This window comes from Siniperca chuatsi, linkage group LG12 (genome assembly GCF_020085105.1).
Source record: "Siniperca chuatsi isolate FFG_IHB_CAS linkage group LG12, ASM2008510v1, whole genome shotgun sequence".
Lineage (NCBI taxonomy): Eukaryota > Metazoa > Chordata > Actinopteri > Centrarchiformes > Sinipercidae > Siniperca > Siniperca chuatsi.
In genome coordinates, this window is record NC_058053.1 from 21,179,216 (window position 1) to 21,196,913 (window position 17,698).

The 17,698-nt window shown below is 38.7% G+C and overlaps 1 protein-coding gene across 7 annotated transcripts in view; it reads left to right on the top strand.

The window, feature by feature from the left end:
* Positions 1 to 17,698, top strand: part of usp9 (ubiquitin specific peptidase 9) — a 44,150-nt gene that overhangs the window by 8,011 nt on the left and 18,441 nt on the right. For 4 of the 7 annotated variants that reach the window (XM_044217235.1, XM_044217234.1, XM_044217233.1 and 1 more), the window contains exons 3-20: positions 1,850 to 1,995; positions 2,705 to 2,784; positions 3,332 to 3,444; positions 6,074 to 6,292; positions 7,362 to 7,477; positions 7,628 to 7,879; positions 8,017 to 8,152; positions 8,252 to 8,404; positions 9,630 to 9,734; positions 9,842 to 10,048; positions 10,151 to 10,287; positions 12,653 to 12,691; positions 14,250 to 14,383; positions 14,508 to 14,598; positions 15,384 to 15,497; positions 15,593 to 15,821; positions 16,767 to 16,862; positions 17,068 to 17,279. In XM_044217235.1, coding sequence (XP_044073170.1) covers positions 1,850 to 1,995; positions 2,705 to 2,784; positions 3,332 to 3,444; positions 6,074 to 6,292; positions 7,362 to 7,477; positions 7,628 to 7,879; positions 8,017 to 8,152; positions 8,252 to 8,404; positions 9,630 to 9,734; positions 9,842 to 10,048; positions 10,151 to 10,287; positions 12,653 to 12,691; positions 14,250 to 14,383; positions 14,508 to 14,598; positions 15,384 to 15,497; positions 15,593 to 15,821; positions 16,767 to 16,862; positions 17,068 to 17,279 — 2,579 coding nt within the window. The remainder of the gene's footprint in view (positions 1 to 1,849; positions 1,996 to 2,704; positions 2,785 to 3,331; positions 3,445 to 6,073; positions 6,293 to 7,361; positions 7,478 to 7,627; positions 7,880 to 8,016; positions 8,153 to 8,251; positions 8,405 to 9,629; positions 9,735 to 9,841; positions 10,049 to 10,150; positions 10,288 to 12,652; positions 12,692 to 14,249; positions 14,384 to 14,507; positions 14,599 to 15,383; positions 15,498 to 15,592; positions 15,822 to 16,766; positions 16,863 to 17,067; positions 17,280 to 17,698) is intronic. The other 3 variants (XM_044217237.1, XM_044217239.1, XM_044217238.1) reach the window with 1 other exon arrangement.

Below are 17,698 nucleotides of genomic sequence, written 5' to 3' on the forward strand. Positions count from 1 at the left end.
CACTGCCTTTCAGTTGGTATATGTCACTATAGAAACAGGTGTATATAAGGCAATTAAAGTCCCACTCATACTTTGCAGGTCAACAAGTCAGTTTTTTTTTTTCAACCAAAAATGACTGAAAATTGAAATGTGTTTTGCTTTTTTGTTGTTTTGCCACAGATATTGAAAAGAAAACATAGCCATTAGTAAAATTACAAACATTCTCCTAGGGATGTGGCGAGAGACTGGTGCATTGAGATAGGGGCTCACTCAGGCATTTGTTTTGATGGATTGGTAACAGCTACATAAAGCCAGGCCTATTTCTGATCCTTTGTTTGTTTGCTGTGGGTAAACCAATGATCAAAAATGCTCCATTGTGCTCCAATAAAACACTGCAATTGCACAGCCTTGTTAGCAAGTGACCAGACGAGCACACAAATTAAAAGGTGGGGTATGCGATTCTGGAGAAATCCAATACCATGACAAATACCATGATATAAAGCAAACGACGACACAGCAAGTAATATAACTAACGTTAGCTAGGTTATGGGTTAGCTTAGCTAGGTTGTGGGCTAGCAAACTGTCCCTACAGTTGCTGCTGCGAAGCTAACAGCCAGAGAGGACGAGATGGTTTCCCAGAGCAGCACAGCAGCTCCAGACAGCGATACTCACAACTCTCCTGCTACTATAGCTAACATCACAACAGCAGCATATCTTGGCAAACTAGAAAGTAAGCTGAATGTCCATGGGCAAGTACCTTAACGTTACCTGACATACACATCATGGCTGGAATAGTGTTGTGTGGCTCGGTCTGAGCCACTTTGTTTGTTTCCCATTTACAGAGCCAGGGCTGTGTACAAACACCAGATTTTGGGTTTTTTCCCTCGTTTTTTCAGTGCATACACTGAACAACGGACAGCTAGCGTACCGTGAGGTAGAAGTGTATTGGATTAGAATCGCATACCCCACCATTAAATAAACAACAACCTGCAGTTTCAGTTAACAATATCAGTGAGAATGGTTGCTTTGCCGTGCAGCATTTCTTTACAGCTCTAAAACGATGCTGTTGGTTGAAAACTGCATTTGAACGTGGTGCTGGAGATTAATTTTTTATTTGTGGCCATGTCATATTTCATCATCCATATGTTAATAAACACAAACTCAAAAGAGATTGCTCTTGTGGTTGAGTGGTTTAATACGCATGCTATGTTTCCACGACATTCAGTCAGGAATCTTAGTCGCATGTCATCACCCCCTCTCTCACCATTTTTTTTTCTATCTCTCTACACTGTCCTACTATCAAAATAAAAAAACAGATCACAGCATCATCAAATAAAACATTTGAGGATAAAAAATTTTTTTTTTTAAATATCTCCACCCTCAGGTCAAACTTTACATGCTTCACCCCACAAGTGGTAAGAAACTAACGGTAACAAAGTTGTCACACTGTGTTTTTTGTCTATCCAACAATTTTGTTTTCTGGTGTGTAATGAGCATTACAGCTAATGGGACCTCTACCATCACCATAGACGTATAGTCTTGTTTATTACATAAAAAGTAATCAGGAAAGTATTACTTTTCTATTACATTACATTGTGTTTCAATTAAATTACATTTTGCAGATGATAATATTTTTCTGACTATGTATCTACACTGCAGAAAAGATGCACAAAAGCGTTATTTTTATGATATCTGTGTAAGAATTCTGAAGGATTGAATTTAGTCAGCTGTATGACATTACTTCTTGCAATTTGGTTTTTCAGGTACTTGATACTTTGTCTGACATAATATTACTGTCAGATTTTGGTTATATGATGCATCTGCAGAGGTCAGTTGGCATTCTATAATTTTGATTGTCTGATTTTTCTAGACATCATCTCCTAATTCATCTAATGAGAACTCTCCAGTGAGCCCACCAGATGAGCAGGGCCAGGGGGATGGGCCCCCTCAGCTGGAAGAGGAGGAGCCCGCCTTCCCTCACACTGACCTAGCCAAGCTGGATGACATGATCAACAGGTATTTACTCACATACTGACACAGAGGCTACATCCTCTGTCACCTCTAATTCAGCACACAATATAGAAACTGAACATGGACCTGCTCATAGAAATGCTCTACAGCGCTATTAGTCGTCGAAAACTCCATTGGATACCTCTTAAGTGAGTTTTACTGCAGATTTGCTTGTAAAGTGAAATGGCAAATTCCTCTCAGTGAGTGAAGGCTGTGGCACTTATTAAAATAACATTCAGTATGTAATCGTGACAAACAGACACGTTAAAACATTTTCAAATGGAGTTCAATTCATTGCACCATGAACCTGTGTTAACTTGTGTCTTTCCATTGACTTTGCGTGCCCCTTTTAAAGAGACACAATCTAAAACAGCTTGTTTCAGACAGAGGATGAACTGAGGGTGTGCATACGGGACAGTATAAGATAAAGAAGGATTTTTTTTGAACTGTGAATCATGCAAAGCTACTCTAACGGAATCCCAGAATAAAAGAATATAGAGCTGGAAATGAGCATAATTGGTCCTCTTTAAAATTTGCTTCACATTCAGCCTGAACACATCACAACAGTAACAGTCATACAGGGAAGGTTCTTAACAACAAGGTAAACTGAGATCTTTGGGGTGCAGCTAGAGATATTATCCATACAATATCCATGCTTCTTTTTACATGCATATGGCTGTTTGTCTGTTGATGTATGTTTTTTCTTTTCTCCCAGGCCTCGTTGGGTCGTTCCAGTTTTGCCAAAAGGAGAGTTAGAAGTCCTCTTGGAAGCTGCTATTGACCTGAGTAAAAAAGGTAGGAATATACCGACTGTTCTTTTGTGTCTACAGAGCTTGTGACAAATATCTTTTGTCAACAAATTACCCTCCTCAGGTCAGTGTCTGGATTGTAGCACTACCTTGCCTATTACATTCAGACTGTTGAAAAATATTCTTGAAAATATGAAATTTTCTCTGAATTGACTCAATAATCCAAAATATCTTGTCAATACATGTTTTGTACTTCAGACATGAAATGCCACAGTGAGTTCAAAGTCCAGATATTCATCTTATTAGACTGAACAGGGCTTAAAAAAAGTAGCTACAATTTTAAAACCACTGCAGATTATCCCCTACGTAGGCCATTTGTAAACTCCATCCTTTATGAAATATGTCCACAATCTTGTCATTATTGTAATTTTATATTTAGTATTAAAAAGGTATTAAAGATAATTAAATATATCTCTCTGGTATCTGCAGAGAATCTGTGTTAGGCTTTGTACCTGCTTCATGCTCTTTCATTTCACCATGTTACACACATACAATATTGTTATTGTATTATATGAGGGATGTCTTTCTTGCAGGACTGGATGTGAAGTGTGAGGCATGTCAGAGGTTTTTCCGAGATGGTCTGACCATCTCCTTCACAAAGATCCTGACAGACGAGGCAGTCAGTGGCTGGAAGTTTGAGATTCATGTGAGTTTTCTTTGTTGCTTTGTATTTTGGTACAAAACTAGCTTATATAAGCCAATGAATTAATGCTAACAGTCTAGAGTTAAATGTTTTCAAATAAAATAATCAACCCATGATACTAGGGATGCCACGGTGAGGAAATCTCCCCACCGGTTAATGAACTTGTGACAACACCAGTGTTATCGATTACACTGGACATTTTACAAGAAAAGATATTCATTGATGACACTCAGTATCTGTAGAGCGCTTACTTTGATCTTTAACATTAGATCTTTAGGTGATCTTCCCCTTACTTTGAACAATACGAATGCTTACTGTGTGTGTAGATTAGAGGTGTTGCCTCCAGATGCTGCCACCTTCATCTGACAAAATTTACAGATTGCCTCATTACGTTATTAGGTTCCCTATTAGCATTGGGTTTAAATCCAAAATATTTCCCAATAGACGCTTTGGCTTTTGACTTTGACACCAAATCCTCCACCATCGTTTTGTTGGTCAACTCTCGTCACGTGACAAGTGAAATCTGACTTCTGATACTCTGCTGCTGTACGGAGCAGACTCTTTCAGTTGATAATTGTAGTTTTTTTAGTTTTTTATTTGATGAAAGTGGCGCTGATAAGTGGGGGGGGAAAAGCTAAATGGGTTTTATTTCAATTATTATTATTTTTTTTTTTTAAAGCAAAACGACAGTGGGGGCGGTGAGCAAATCGTGTAATCGGTGTATGGCTGAACACTGTGTAACACCGGTAACACTGACTACTGCGGGAAGCCTACATGCTACATTTAAAAAATTAAGCTGGTGTCTGTAACTCATAGAAAAGCTCAATTTTAGAGTTAAAGACTAGCCTGATAAAGGATAACCATCTTTGGAAGTTGACCCTGCTTTAAGTTCCCACAGAACACGACAACTACTCTTAACTGGTTGGTTGGTTAAATGGAAGGGATCAAAGGTGTTAAGAAAGGCTGACAAAAATCTATATTATTGTCAGGTGGCATGACTCAGCATAGTCACCTCAGCTTTATTTATTCTTTGACATCTTTGCCCTTATCTCATTGTTCAGACCTGGGTCCTGCTTGAAAATTAGTTTTGTTTTTTCAGAGCTGAGGGAAAGAAGCAATGCCAGAAGTGATCAATGATCTTTTTGTTAGAAGTAGCTGAGGCTGCCTGTTGTGTTGTATTAAGAAGATTGATCTCTGGAACCTTTTCACAATGAACCAGTGAGACAGACAAGGATGTAATGATCAAAACGTCTTTGTTTCTCCTGTCACCCTTAAAATAATGTTGACTAGGTTTTTAAATCTAACCTTATTTTAGTACATTACACAGGATTGTACCTTAGTTTCCATGATCCACAGCTGCTTTGTTCTCATTAGTCACTCGAACATTTTTAGGAAGCAACCAGATTTCTTTAAACTTCATGACTGACATCTCTGAAAGCTTCTTTGGAATGCAGTGATGGGTCGGTCCCATATTGATTACTCATATCTGGCTCCTTCAGATCTGTGAACCAGTCAGGAGCCATGCAGAAGGGCCAGTGGATTGTTATTTTATTAATGATATGATTAGCAGGCACACTTTTTATTTGTTTACATGGAAATCTGAAGCTTTCACATCAAACATGTCGATAATGTGAGATGCCAGTAAAGGCAAATGTGTGACTTGACAGGTAGTCTATTTTATGAGTTAAGTCTGCGACAGCTGCTCTATCGAGGGTCGCTTGACTGCAGGGTAACAGAAGCAGAAGCCATGAATAATATAGTATGTCTCATATTTCCAGGTACAGTTTATTAATGTAAAGGTGTCAGTTATAACACTCTTTAAAAACAAAAACGAGGACCAGTAGCACATAATAATTTGAAGCGTTGACACACACTGTTGAGTCAGATTCAACTTGTTACTGTAAATTCTTATTTGGGTACAGGCCTAATATTTATATGTTTTAGGCCATGGCATATCACTGTTTTTTATTTCATTTGTGCAAAAAACATTGCATTTAAATAGCTTATACTGTTAAAAAAATAAAATAATCTATGGAAAATTCTGTCGTTGTAACATATTTTCTGCAGAGCTTCCATCCTTTCCTTACCTGTTTTCAACATACTGGTCCTGTAAATTCAACTTGAAGAGCTGCAGAAAAGTAGATCCAGATGATAAAAGGCTAAAATAAGAGAGAAGATTTAAAACATTAGCTTTGGTTTGATGGTAGCAGTTTTGTGCGTTTTACATTGCAATCACCTCTTCAGTTCCACAGCTGTCAGCTGTTGGGTTTATTTGAGTTGTTCTGCAATTCTGTGTAATTGACAAGATCAGCAGGTGACGTATACAGTATGTGCACTGTTCAGTGCAAATAAGATGATGTCAAACTGTATTTATGAACCTTTTTGTTGCAATACGTAAAAAATATACTTGAGCCACCCAGGCATAGTGTGGAAAACACTGGATTATCAGGTAAAAATACAAGATTATTGTTACTAAAGCAGAAGTGGATCACAGCATTCCTGAGGAAGGACACTTTCCAGTTGGCCTTGAAATTCTCTTTCTCACCCACTATTGCTTTCTTTCTCTGTCTCCCGTAGTCTAATGGTTAATACTGTTTTTGTTTTTTTTCTACCCACAAACGTTGTTTCACAGAGATGTATCATCAATAACACACACCGGTTGGTGGAGCTGTGTGTGGCCAAACTCTCTCAGGACTGGTTCCCTCTACTGGAGCTGCTGGCCATGGCCACCAACCCTCACTGCAAGTTCCACATCTACAATGGCACTCGGCCCTCTGAGACTGTCCCCGCTGGAGCACAGCTGGCCGATGATGAGCTCTTCGCCCGACCACCAGATCCTCGCTCTCCTAAGGTGAACCACCACTGTAACAGTTGACCAAACATGAAAAATGCACCCTTAATATAATGTTCAAGTATTATGAGGCTAATCATGTACTCTGTAATCCTTATTCTTTCAACTGGCCAGGTTTATATTTTTCTTGAAGCTGACCTTTTTGCACTTTGCTCTACACTCTGTGATCAGATGAATGTCTATTACATATTTGACAGTTTAGATTGTGCATGATATCACTCAACAAATGTATTCCATTCCTATCATATGATAAATGTTTAGGCGTGTAGAAAATTTAAAATCATGTTGTCAGCAACAGTCATGCAGAAAAAGAGTGGCATTTTAGTCTTAACCTGAGGGCCCTTATGAAACAAAGAGAATCCCTCTCTGGAGTAGCCTGATAATGAAAAATATGGAACTCACAATCCATAAGACACTTAGTGCTTGTGTCAGAAAGCAGATGGTATAAAAGAGAAGGTGGATACACCAGAGAATAGGAATTTTACAGTGAAAGAGTGATGAATACAGCGTGGGCACAGGGTTATGAACAGTACTGCAGCACTGCTTGCCTGTCTGCCTCTGTTGGCAGGGTGCCCAGGGCTACTCAGGGTTCCACTGTGCAACTATTAAGTCAGATTTTGCGACTGTTGTGTTTTTTTAGGGTTGAAATCTAATCAGTAATTCTTAAATATTAAACAACAATGCAAACTTTTTATTGGCTAAAAAGAAGCAGTTAAATATCTGGTCAGGTAGAGCTGTTTGAAGTCTCCCCCAGTCCCCCTCAAATACTGTCTCTCTTCCTCAGTGACTTGGATCGCTTTCTCAAATGACACTCGAGGAGAAAATAATGCACCAAAATATAGTTTTTCAAGCTTGTAATTATGAAATTGGATGGAGGGGAAAAAAATCAGGAAATATATATTTAAAAAAAACCTAAAAATGAACAAATACATTTTTAAGGAAATGAATGTCAGTTATAATCCCAACATGAAATCTGTTTTGATGAACATTGTGGACAATTTGTGAAACCATCCCTCAGTCAACAGATTAAAGCTAACTTGTGTTTTTCTCCATTGTTTTTAATTCACAGGGCTGGTTGGTGGACTTAATAAACAAATTTGGCACGTTAAACGGGTTTCAAATGTTACACGATCGCTTCATGAGCGGCCAAGCACTGAACGTCCAGATCATCGCTGCACTTATCAAGTAAGACTGTTGTTCAATGAAAATGCACAATACTCTACAACATAAATGGGCTTTTCTTAACATTTTATGCGTTAGCAAAGTGCTCTCAGTGTAATGTTAATGGTCTTACAAGTTTGTGTTTGCGCTGATTTTGTTTTCTCTGCGTTACAGGCCTTTTGGCCAGTGTTACGAGTTCCTCACATTGCACACGGTAAAGAAGTACTTCCTTCCAGTCATCGAGATGGTTCCCCAGTTTTTAGAGAATCTCACAGATGAGGAGCTGAAGAAAGAGGCCAAGAATGAAGCCAAAAACGACGCACTGTCCATGATAATAAAGTCTCTGAAGAATCTGGCTTCTCGTGTACCAGGGCAGGAGGAGACCGTTAAAAATTTAGAGATTTTTAGGTTAAAAATGATTCTTAGGTGAGTATCAAAAGATCATGTCTTTATGTCAGTTATAATCATCAGAGTAAGGATTTTGTTCAAATTTGAGTGCAATTATCATACACACTTAATGTGATTTGATGTTAATTGATTAAACTCCCAATTTATACCACCAGGTTATTGCAAATTTCTTCTTTTAACGGCAAAATGAATGCACTAAATGAAGTAAACAAGGTGATCTCCAGTGTATCGTACTACACTCATCGGCATAACCCTGAAGAAGAGGAATGGCTGACTGCAGAGCGCATGGCGGTAAGCCTCAGCTCAGCTCTTAACTTTTTGCTTTGCATTAAAGATGTCTCTGTATCTGAAATCCACTTCTCCTTTCCTTGTCTCCTTATCCTACCTCAGGAGTGGATCCAGCAGAACCACATCCTGTCCATTGTGTTGAGGGACAGTTTGCACCAGCCACAGTATGTAGAGAAACTGGAGAAGATCCTTCGCTTCGTTATCAAAGAGAAAGCGCTTACAATGCAGGATCTGGACAACATCTGGGCTGCACAGGTACACTGCAACTAACAATATTTTTAGTTTTATTCTAATGATTGTTTAGTCTATAAACTGACAAATGCCCATTACAAGTTAACAGAGCCAAACGACTTTAACATGTCTAATGATGTCACACAAAGCAAGCTAAGCCAGCCAATGTTTGTTGTTTTTCTGGAGTTCTGTATTTAGCTAATGCTACATTACAGAAATAATGTAAATTGTTACTTTTCATTATATTTTCTGAGTATGCTATTATTTAACATTGAGTATTGATGTATTTTAGTTGGATCAAAACAGGCAAAATTGGATAAAGCCTTCAACGGATGCCATCTTCTCCAGAATACAACAATACAGCACTACTACTTGAGTAATTGTGATATGACATGACACAACATGACTTAGTGTGTGGTTCTGTCGTTTTGTGCTGCACTGTAGGGACAAACTTTATGTTCTTGTAGTTCTTTAGAAACCTAAATGAAAATAGCTTGGAGCTATTTAGTTAATATTGCATGTTATGGACTGGCATGAGCGTACTTGTTGAGCAACAAACTTTCCAAACAGTCACGTTTTCTTGCCCAGTTGTGTTTTTAGGAAATGATCCTCAACATCAGCGTTTCACTCTTCCAGGCACTGGGCTTATATCACTAGCGTTGATGATACTGACCATACCAGTACAGGTTGTGTCTGTGTGCCAACTTAACCTACTTCCAAGGTGCATGGAGAAGGGAATTAGTCTGAAGAGGTCAAAATTCTACTTGTAGTATAAAGAACGATTATTTGTGAGACCAACGCTTTTCAGCTTGTGGCCTTTTATCAGGGTCATCAGGGTCAGATGAGGCCTTCATCACATGACCCTGATGAAGGCCAAAGCATTGGTCTCACAATAAAGTTGTTCTTTATACTACAAGTGTTGCTGGAGTTTGACCTCTTCACACGTAGAGTAGAGCAATATTACATTAAAGTTAAAATATAAATTTGTTACATTTGTTTTTAAAAGAACACCCACTGAAAGAATATTGTACAAATCATGGCTCACATAGCTGTAACTGAAGCCCAACTGCAGTTGTATATTGCCAACAAAGAGTTTGTTGCTGTAAAAAGTACAGGATCTCGCTGTTAATTGCCAGTTGTCCACATTGCAACTGCAGCATATCCCTGACACTGCTGAGATGTCTGGTGGTGGACATTAGAGGTGTTTTGTTACCCCAACGGTCGAGTTATTGTCTCTGTATATCTGCAGGCTGGTAAGCATGAGGCCATTGTAAAGAATGTCCATGACCTCCTTGCCAAGCTGGCGTGGGACTTCTCACCTGAGCAGCTTGATCACCTTTTTGACTGTTTCAAGGTGAGTAAGAGTTGTATTGATCAGTCACTCAATCACAGATTATAAAGAGTTTTTGGACACTATATACTGTACCTTTTCATTCGTACTTGGTTGTTCCTCTTGTGCAGGCAAGCTGGACCAATGCCAGCAAGAAGCAGCGTGAAAAACTGCTGGAACTTATCCGGCGCTTGGCTGAGGATGATAAGGATGGAGTGATGGCCCACAAGGTGCTCAACCTGCTGTGGAACCTGGCACACAGCGATGATGTGCCTGTAGACATCATGGACCAGGCTCTTAGTGCTCACATCAAGATACTGGATTACAGTTGCTCACAGGTACATGTTGGTGAATATGTTTAAAGGTGAATGGCATGCAAAATAACAGATGGAGGGCTTATTTAACTCCAAATACTGAGGATGTTTAATTTTCACTCACAGGACAGAGACACACAGAAGATTCAGTGGATAGATCGCTTCATAGAGGAGTTACGAACCAATGACAAATGGGTGATCCCTGCCCTGAAGCAAATCAGAGAAATCTGTAGCCTCTTTGGAGAAGCCCCTCAAAACCTTAGGTAAGGTCATGGTAAAAATCTATTTTATATTACAGGATCACATACAGGACGACTCTAATGTTGGCAAGTATGAAGCGTTTATTTGGTATAGTTTTAAAGTATTTTATTCTGCATTATCAATGTTTGTTTTTCACATAATGCATGAATACCCATAAGAAAATACTCACATACCAGCTCACATTCCTGGCATTTTTTTAAATCACATTTGCACAGCTGAGGCATGTCAACTCTTATACTTGGCACCCAGGAGAGTAAATGGCCTAGCAGTTTAGTGTCATATCATTGCAAGATCAGAATTGTCCTCTGCAACTCAACCCAGTGCACTACATAACCGTCAATGCTAACCAACAGGGCTGGGCAATACACCCAAAATTTACAAAACATTTTTTACTGATGTGAAATATCTCTCACTTAACCAAATTTCACCTCCTCATTTTGACTGTTGTTTCGGTGTGTTCTGAAAACATGAGGCCCCTTAAAACCCCATTACAGGTATTTGGCCGTATGTTTTTAGTTAGGATGGTTAGGGGCAAGAGATGCTCATGTTTCTTTTTGAGTACACTGAAAGGAGCTGAAAGGTACACTTACTTTGTTTGCTTTGTTATTACTGTAACAAAGTAAACTCTGTAACTGCAGTTGAAAGACGTTGATAGACTCAGGTTAGGGCTGGGCGATACATCGAATATATTTGATATATTCGAATATTAATTAATGTGCGTTATAGCAGATGACCATATCGTCATATTTGAGTTTTCAATGTTTCCGCTGGTCGCCGCTGAGATAGTTACATTACTTTAGGCAGCCATAAAGTGTTTAGATAAGCTGAGGATGGAGTATAATAGTTACTGAAAGGCTGTGTTGTGTTTGCCAGCACAGAAAATAAATAAAGTCCCAGTTTATGTAACATTACTATAGCGTCTTCTGCTCTTCGCAGTCCAGACTGTGAACAGCTAACTTGTTATATTTTTTTCGCTGTGAAAAAAAAATCACAAGCGAAAACGTGATCATCTGATCGCTCTGATTACTCTACTTGCGGTTCCAACTCCGCAGCTCCAAAATGAATTTACATAAACAAGGGCTTTTATTTATTTTCTGTGGCAGCAAACACAACACACAGTCATCAAGTAACTTATACTGCAACCTGAGCTCATCGATACACTACACTAAAGTAACGTAAGGGAAAGGCTCACTTTCACAACACCGCTGGTTACCCACAAGGCCACCTTCCTTAAAGGGAAAGACTTGGCCGGTAACACACACGTGCAGTTAGGCTGTGGTTGTGCTAACCAGTAGTGGAAGAAGTATTCAGGTCCATTACTTAAGGAAAAGTACTAATACCAACCCCACTGGGAAAATACTCCACCACAAGTAAAAGTTCTGCAAGTATTCATTGTGCAGTAAAATGGTCCCTGTCAGTGTTTTACTACTCTATGATGTTTTTGGATTAATATTATTGCTACATTAATGTGTATGTAGCAATTTACTGCTGTAGATGTTTAAAGTTAAGCAAATTTTAACTGCTTTATATATATGTTGCGTAGTTTAATATACAGCAATGCATCATATTCTACTAGATCATCATATGTTTTTGAGAATTTACGGTATGTTATTTTAGAGAAAATGTGTGTATCAAGATATAAATCACAGCATAGCCTAAAAATATCGAGATATTATTAATAAGCCATATCGCCCAGCCCTAACTCAGGTCCAACCTTAATCACTCCAAGCTCATGCCTAAACTCAGTCACAGCCAACCAGTCAAAATGCCCACTTCTCTCTACAGCTGACTAGCCATTTATCTGTCTATTCTGGTAGCTAGCTTGTCAAGTAAATGTTCAGTATATATTGAAAGTTACTGTTTGTGTTTACATGAATATTTTTTTAATTCATAGGCCTTCTTCACAGCAGATATTTTGACCTAGTCATAGTAGGAAAATCATAGTTGTTACTAACAACATAGCTTTGTTCTATCCAAATGTCTCAGTATGCCGTTAGTTTTGTTAATTATACATGTGCTTTTCCTACTGTGATATGTCAAAATGTCTTCAATGAAAAAGGCTTAATTGCTATACATGCTGATAAGAAGCGTAGGTTTAGCATAATTCAAAACTTGTTCCGTCAGTGAATCATGTTGTAAGGACTTTAAAGTTGTCAGGGAGCTGTAGTAGTGAATTTCTAATCAGGGTCTGCAGTGCCAACAAACATTAACATTCATTTAACATTACCATGGTAAATTTGTGAAATTATTGTAAGATTGATTTGAAGTCAAATTGTTCAGCATTAATCATAAATTATTTTGATTTGAAGTAGTGTTTTTTCTAGTCAATGTAGAAAATATGTAGTATACATGCCTGTTGTTTTTCAGAAAGAAAATGCCAATTAACATACAAACGAACTTAGTGGGGTAAGTTGAGTGCTAATTCCAGGGTTCTACCTATTTCTGTTTCACGTCAAGTCTAACTTTCTCTTTGACATGTTTATGATATAGACTATGTAAAATGTAAATCTCTGTCATGAATTCGCTTAAGCAATTCTTTCTTGGGTTTCATCTCAAATGACTGATTCCTCATCCAATCTCCTGTTCAAAGTCCTGCACACGTGTAGTTCAGTTAAGCTAGTCACAAAGATTGAGACAAGATACTTGTTGACTAATAGATACATTTTCGGGGGCGGGGTCTGGGGAACATTAAATTATACCGTCTCTGCTCTTTCTGTTAGAAACCTTGGCAACCTAGATGCTCACCCATCACACTCTTTGTAGCACATTTTCCATTTCTTAAACCTAAGGCCATTAGGTTTAAGAAAATGAAAATTAGGCCTAAAGAGAAACATAGATCAATAGGACTAAAAGCTGTGGTCACAATCATGTAATATACAATATGTATATGTAGAATAGTTATTGAGTGAGTTTTATGTAATTTGATTTCATCATGAAGCAGTATAATTAGAAAATTGCGTAAGACACAATTGTTTGTTTTATATTGAATGCAATTGCAGGTTAGATAAAATCAAGGTTAAGTTACTGAATGCAAGCCAAGTCCAAATAATGTATGAGGTGTGGTTACCATACTTTTTGAAAATCAGACATAAACTCTTATCTGATGTGCATAATTTCTCTAGAGGCACTTGGTGGGAGTTTCTGTGCAGTTTCTCAGTATAACATACTAAGTGTGTACACAGAATAGTCCTTTAATCAAGAGTTACACAACTAAATGAAAGGTCCTTTGAGATGGAGCCCCATTCTTCCTGATGCCAGCTCCTTTCAGCACAAATCATTCAATGCAAAATATCAGGGGTATTTCATGCCTTGGACCCACTTATTCAAATTGATTTTAATATTATTTAACATTTTTTTTCTTGCATTCGATATGCATGTAGATATTTTACTTAAGAAATATAGTAACACTAGAATGTGTTTTAGATAGTAGTTGTTCTATTCAGCGTACTCTAGCCACTGCTAATATGTAAACTGCAGTCATAATGTAACTGCAGAATTTTAATAAATCTAAGCCAACTCTTTTTCTTTTTTCTTCTCTCGATAATTTGGCATTGGTAATTTGAACTGATTTTAGTATGTTGCAGATTCCCATGTGGCTATTTGTAGTATGGTGGCTATCAAAATTGAATCATTGCAGCCTCAGTAGTTTTCAAGCCCAAAATATTATTTTATGTGGAAAACAAGGCAGGAAATGGCCTTTATTGATATGACTTCCTCTGCTGGTTATTCTATAACACACATACACACACATACCAATACACCAAAAGCTGCTTTCTATATGTCCCTGATAGAAACGAATGAGAAATCAGTCATGCTATGTTTTCTAAATCAGAAATAGTGTTGCTAAAAGTATGTAATGTCAGCTTTCATTATCACTTTGTTTTTTAGTCTTTCTTGCTTCAGCACTGAATTTCTGTGTTTGTCCCCCTTACAACCTCCACTCCTCCTGCTGTTCTCTCTTCAGTCAAACCCAGAGAAGTCCTCATGTGTTTTACCGCCATGACTTGATCAACCAGCTGCAGCATAACCACGCTCTGGTCACCCTGGTGGCTGAGAACCTCTCAGCCTACATGGAGACCATGAGGCAGTTCTCCAAAGGTACATTGTCGCGGCCAGAAATGGCATCCTGTGTTAGCTGTACATTTCATTTTCATAGGAACAGCAGTTGGATCAGGGATGTGCACTGTCTGCAGTCTGACTGGTCGTATGTGTGCTTTTACAGAAGAACAAGCTGAGTTTGACCCCCAGACGGTCAGGCCAGGAAGCCGCTATAGCCATGTCCAGGAAGTACAGGAACGACTCAACTTCCTGAGGTACAATGTCACCTCACACTCACACTCGAATGCAATGAACAAGGGTATTGTAGTTCCCTAAAGGTTGAAACTACATGAATAAATGGAAGAAATATAAAAACCTTAATTATCAAGCATATTCTGCTTAAAAATAACTGTGCTTTGAGTTAAGTGGGGGTCGAATCTCTCATAATGTGTTGGTTCAGATCAGCTATAATAAATTGGCAATGCATTGCTACTAGATCCATCCAATTACTATCATGCCCATTCAAAGACAAATTTGGTCAGTTTTATAAAAGTAGCTCTTATTCGTCAATAGCACAGAGAATGTTGAAAAAGGTGTAAGTCGGAATATCAGTGTTGAATGATTAAAAAAAAGCTATACTGTTGCATTTCAGCTACAGTTGGCAGTGGCTCAACATTTCATATATATAATGTAATGTAAGAAAGGAAAATATATAATGTACTGTTTAATGTAGAAAGGACAATATATAATGTACTGTTTAATGTAGAAAGGAAAATATATAATGTACTGTTTTAATGTAGCCCTAATATGTCCCACTCACACACAACCTATGGGAGCTACACAGTCGTGTCTGTTAGCCACTAAGCTGCTCAATTGAAGTGCCTTGTTCAAGGACAACAGTGGGTAATTAGGGAGGAGCAAGTGGGTACCCAGTGACTTCACCCCCACCAGCAATTATGATGCAAGTCTGGGACCAACTACATGACCTTCACAAGCACGTTTTGCTAACTTTCAGGCCATCAGTGTCCACTATTGATTTTCTTTCTTGTTTTTTTGCCAGGTTCCTGCTAAAAGATGGCCAGCTGTGGTTGTGTGCCCCTCAGGCCAAGCAGATCTGGAAGTGTCTGGCTGAGAATGCAGTGTTTCTCTGTGACCGTGAGGCCTGCTTCAAATGGTACTGTTTGATGTGATCTATTGCTTTCGGCTTGAGTGAATTCCCTTCATCAGCAAACGTCTGTTCTGAATGCTGTGTTACTTTACACCCAATAGGTACTCCAAGCTGATGGGTGATGAGCCAGACCTGGACCCAGACATCAATAAGGACTTCTTTGAGAACAACGTTCTGCAGTTGGACCCATCTCTGCTGACGGAGAATGGCATGAAGTGCTTTGAGAGGTTCTTCAAGGCTGTCAACTGCAGGGAGGGCAAGCTGGTAGCAAAGCGCAGGGCCTACATGATGGATGACCTGGAACTAATAGGCTTGGACTACCTCTGGAGGGTGAGGAGATTTGTTCCAACAGGCACAGATAAACAGATGTTTTTGTTTATTGGGGAGGGAGACAGAAAGTTAAAAGTGCCTTTCAACAGTTTTCCCTGTTCTTTCATTTTTATGAAATACCTTAAACTGAAAGAGATGTCCATTTAGTCACATTGAGCACCACTTAAAGGTATAATATGACTAAAGGTATAACTTATAAGGTATAACTTTTCTACATTAAAATGTCTAAAAACAACTAGACCTATGTTTTGTTGTGTACTTAAATTATCCGAAATGTTTCCAACAATGTTCAAACCCAGAGAAATCTGTAATTTTTATGCACTTATATGTTACTTCATGCATCTGCAATCCTTGTGGTACTTGTCAGGTGGAACGTGGAAGTGTTGAGGCACTTACTCTCGAAGGCTCATTTGTACGTTGCTCTGGACAGCAGCGTCTGCCAAAAGAATAAATGTAAATGTAATTGTTTAGGCTCACATTACACTCACACTCTCTGCTCTGAGAACTTTTAAAAACTTTGATGTAATGTTCCTAAGTTGGTTCACATATGAGCAAAATATGTTTTGCAGTTTGTCACTACTGTACACTTGTCACTGTAGCCTTGAGGTAAGAATTGCATTGTTAACAAAAGAACAGTTGAGAGTGGACTGGCAGGTATGACTGGCACTGTGAACGTGTTTTTGAGGTCCTCTGTTCCTCCAGAGCCAATTCTGCTATGTTTTGTCATTCTGTTTCCACTATACTGAGAAAAAAAAAGTCTTGTAGTTCATTGCGCCTTGCCCCCTCTTGTGTTCTGAGTGCTCAATAATGAGGCTTCTCTTTACTTTAGTGCTTTGAACCTCCACAGACATGTATGCATTGAAGTCAGACTCAGCTGAGTATGATGGAGAGCCGTGCTTGGGGGGAAAAAAAAGACTTTTTTTCCCATTTTCTCTTCTCTCCCAGGTGGTAATTCAAGGAAGTGATGACATTGCCAGCCGAGCCATTGACCTGCTGAAAGAAATCTACACCAACCTCGGACCAAAACTACAAGTCAATCAGGTACATCAACTGTTCTGTTTGGCAGTAGAAGTTTAATCTGCTTGTGTCTGTGTTTTCTTTTTTCTACTTCTTGACTCCTTCCTGTGCAGGTTTATCTGTCAGCAAATGTTGTACTGTTAAAGGGTCAATTGAAACTATTTTAAATAATTTGGTGTAATGACAAGTTACTTGTCTTCATCGTTGTACCCGTTTCCTTTCCCTTTAGGTTGAAATTCATGAAGATTTCATCCAGTCTTGTTTTGACCGTCTGAAGGCATCCTATGACACCCTGTGTGTGTTAGATGGAGACAAAGACAGCATCAACTGCGCCCGTCAGGAGGCTATTCGTATGGTGCGAGTTCTCACTGTGCTCAAGGAGTACATCAATGAGTGTGACAGTGACTACCATGAGGAGAGGACTATACTGCCTATGTCAAGGTACAGCAACAATGACATTGAGCTTCATTTTTCATAAATAGATGTTAACGTATTACTGTTTATCAACGGGTTGAGGCTTTGACATGAAAGATGCCTGGCAGTACCATCATTTTCAGTGTGATAAAATGATAAGAAAAAAACAAAATCAACATTGTCGCCAACCCAGACACTGCAGCAAGCTTTTTTACAGGTCACACATTAGAATTAATCTACATTACTTCTCAAAATTTGATAAATTGCTGCCCACCATAAATGAGGACCTCCTGTTTTCCCTTTTGAGTGTGTACGCTCCAGAACAAGGCAAGAGTATTTGCTTTATTCACATTTATTGCCGTGTTCCTCTCAGTGAGATATACGCTATACGATATATAAGGTGGCATGTCTTTACTGTTTCACTTATACCTCTTTCTTCCATTTCT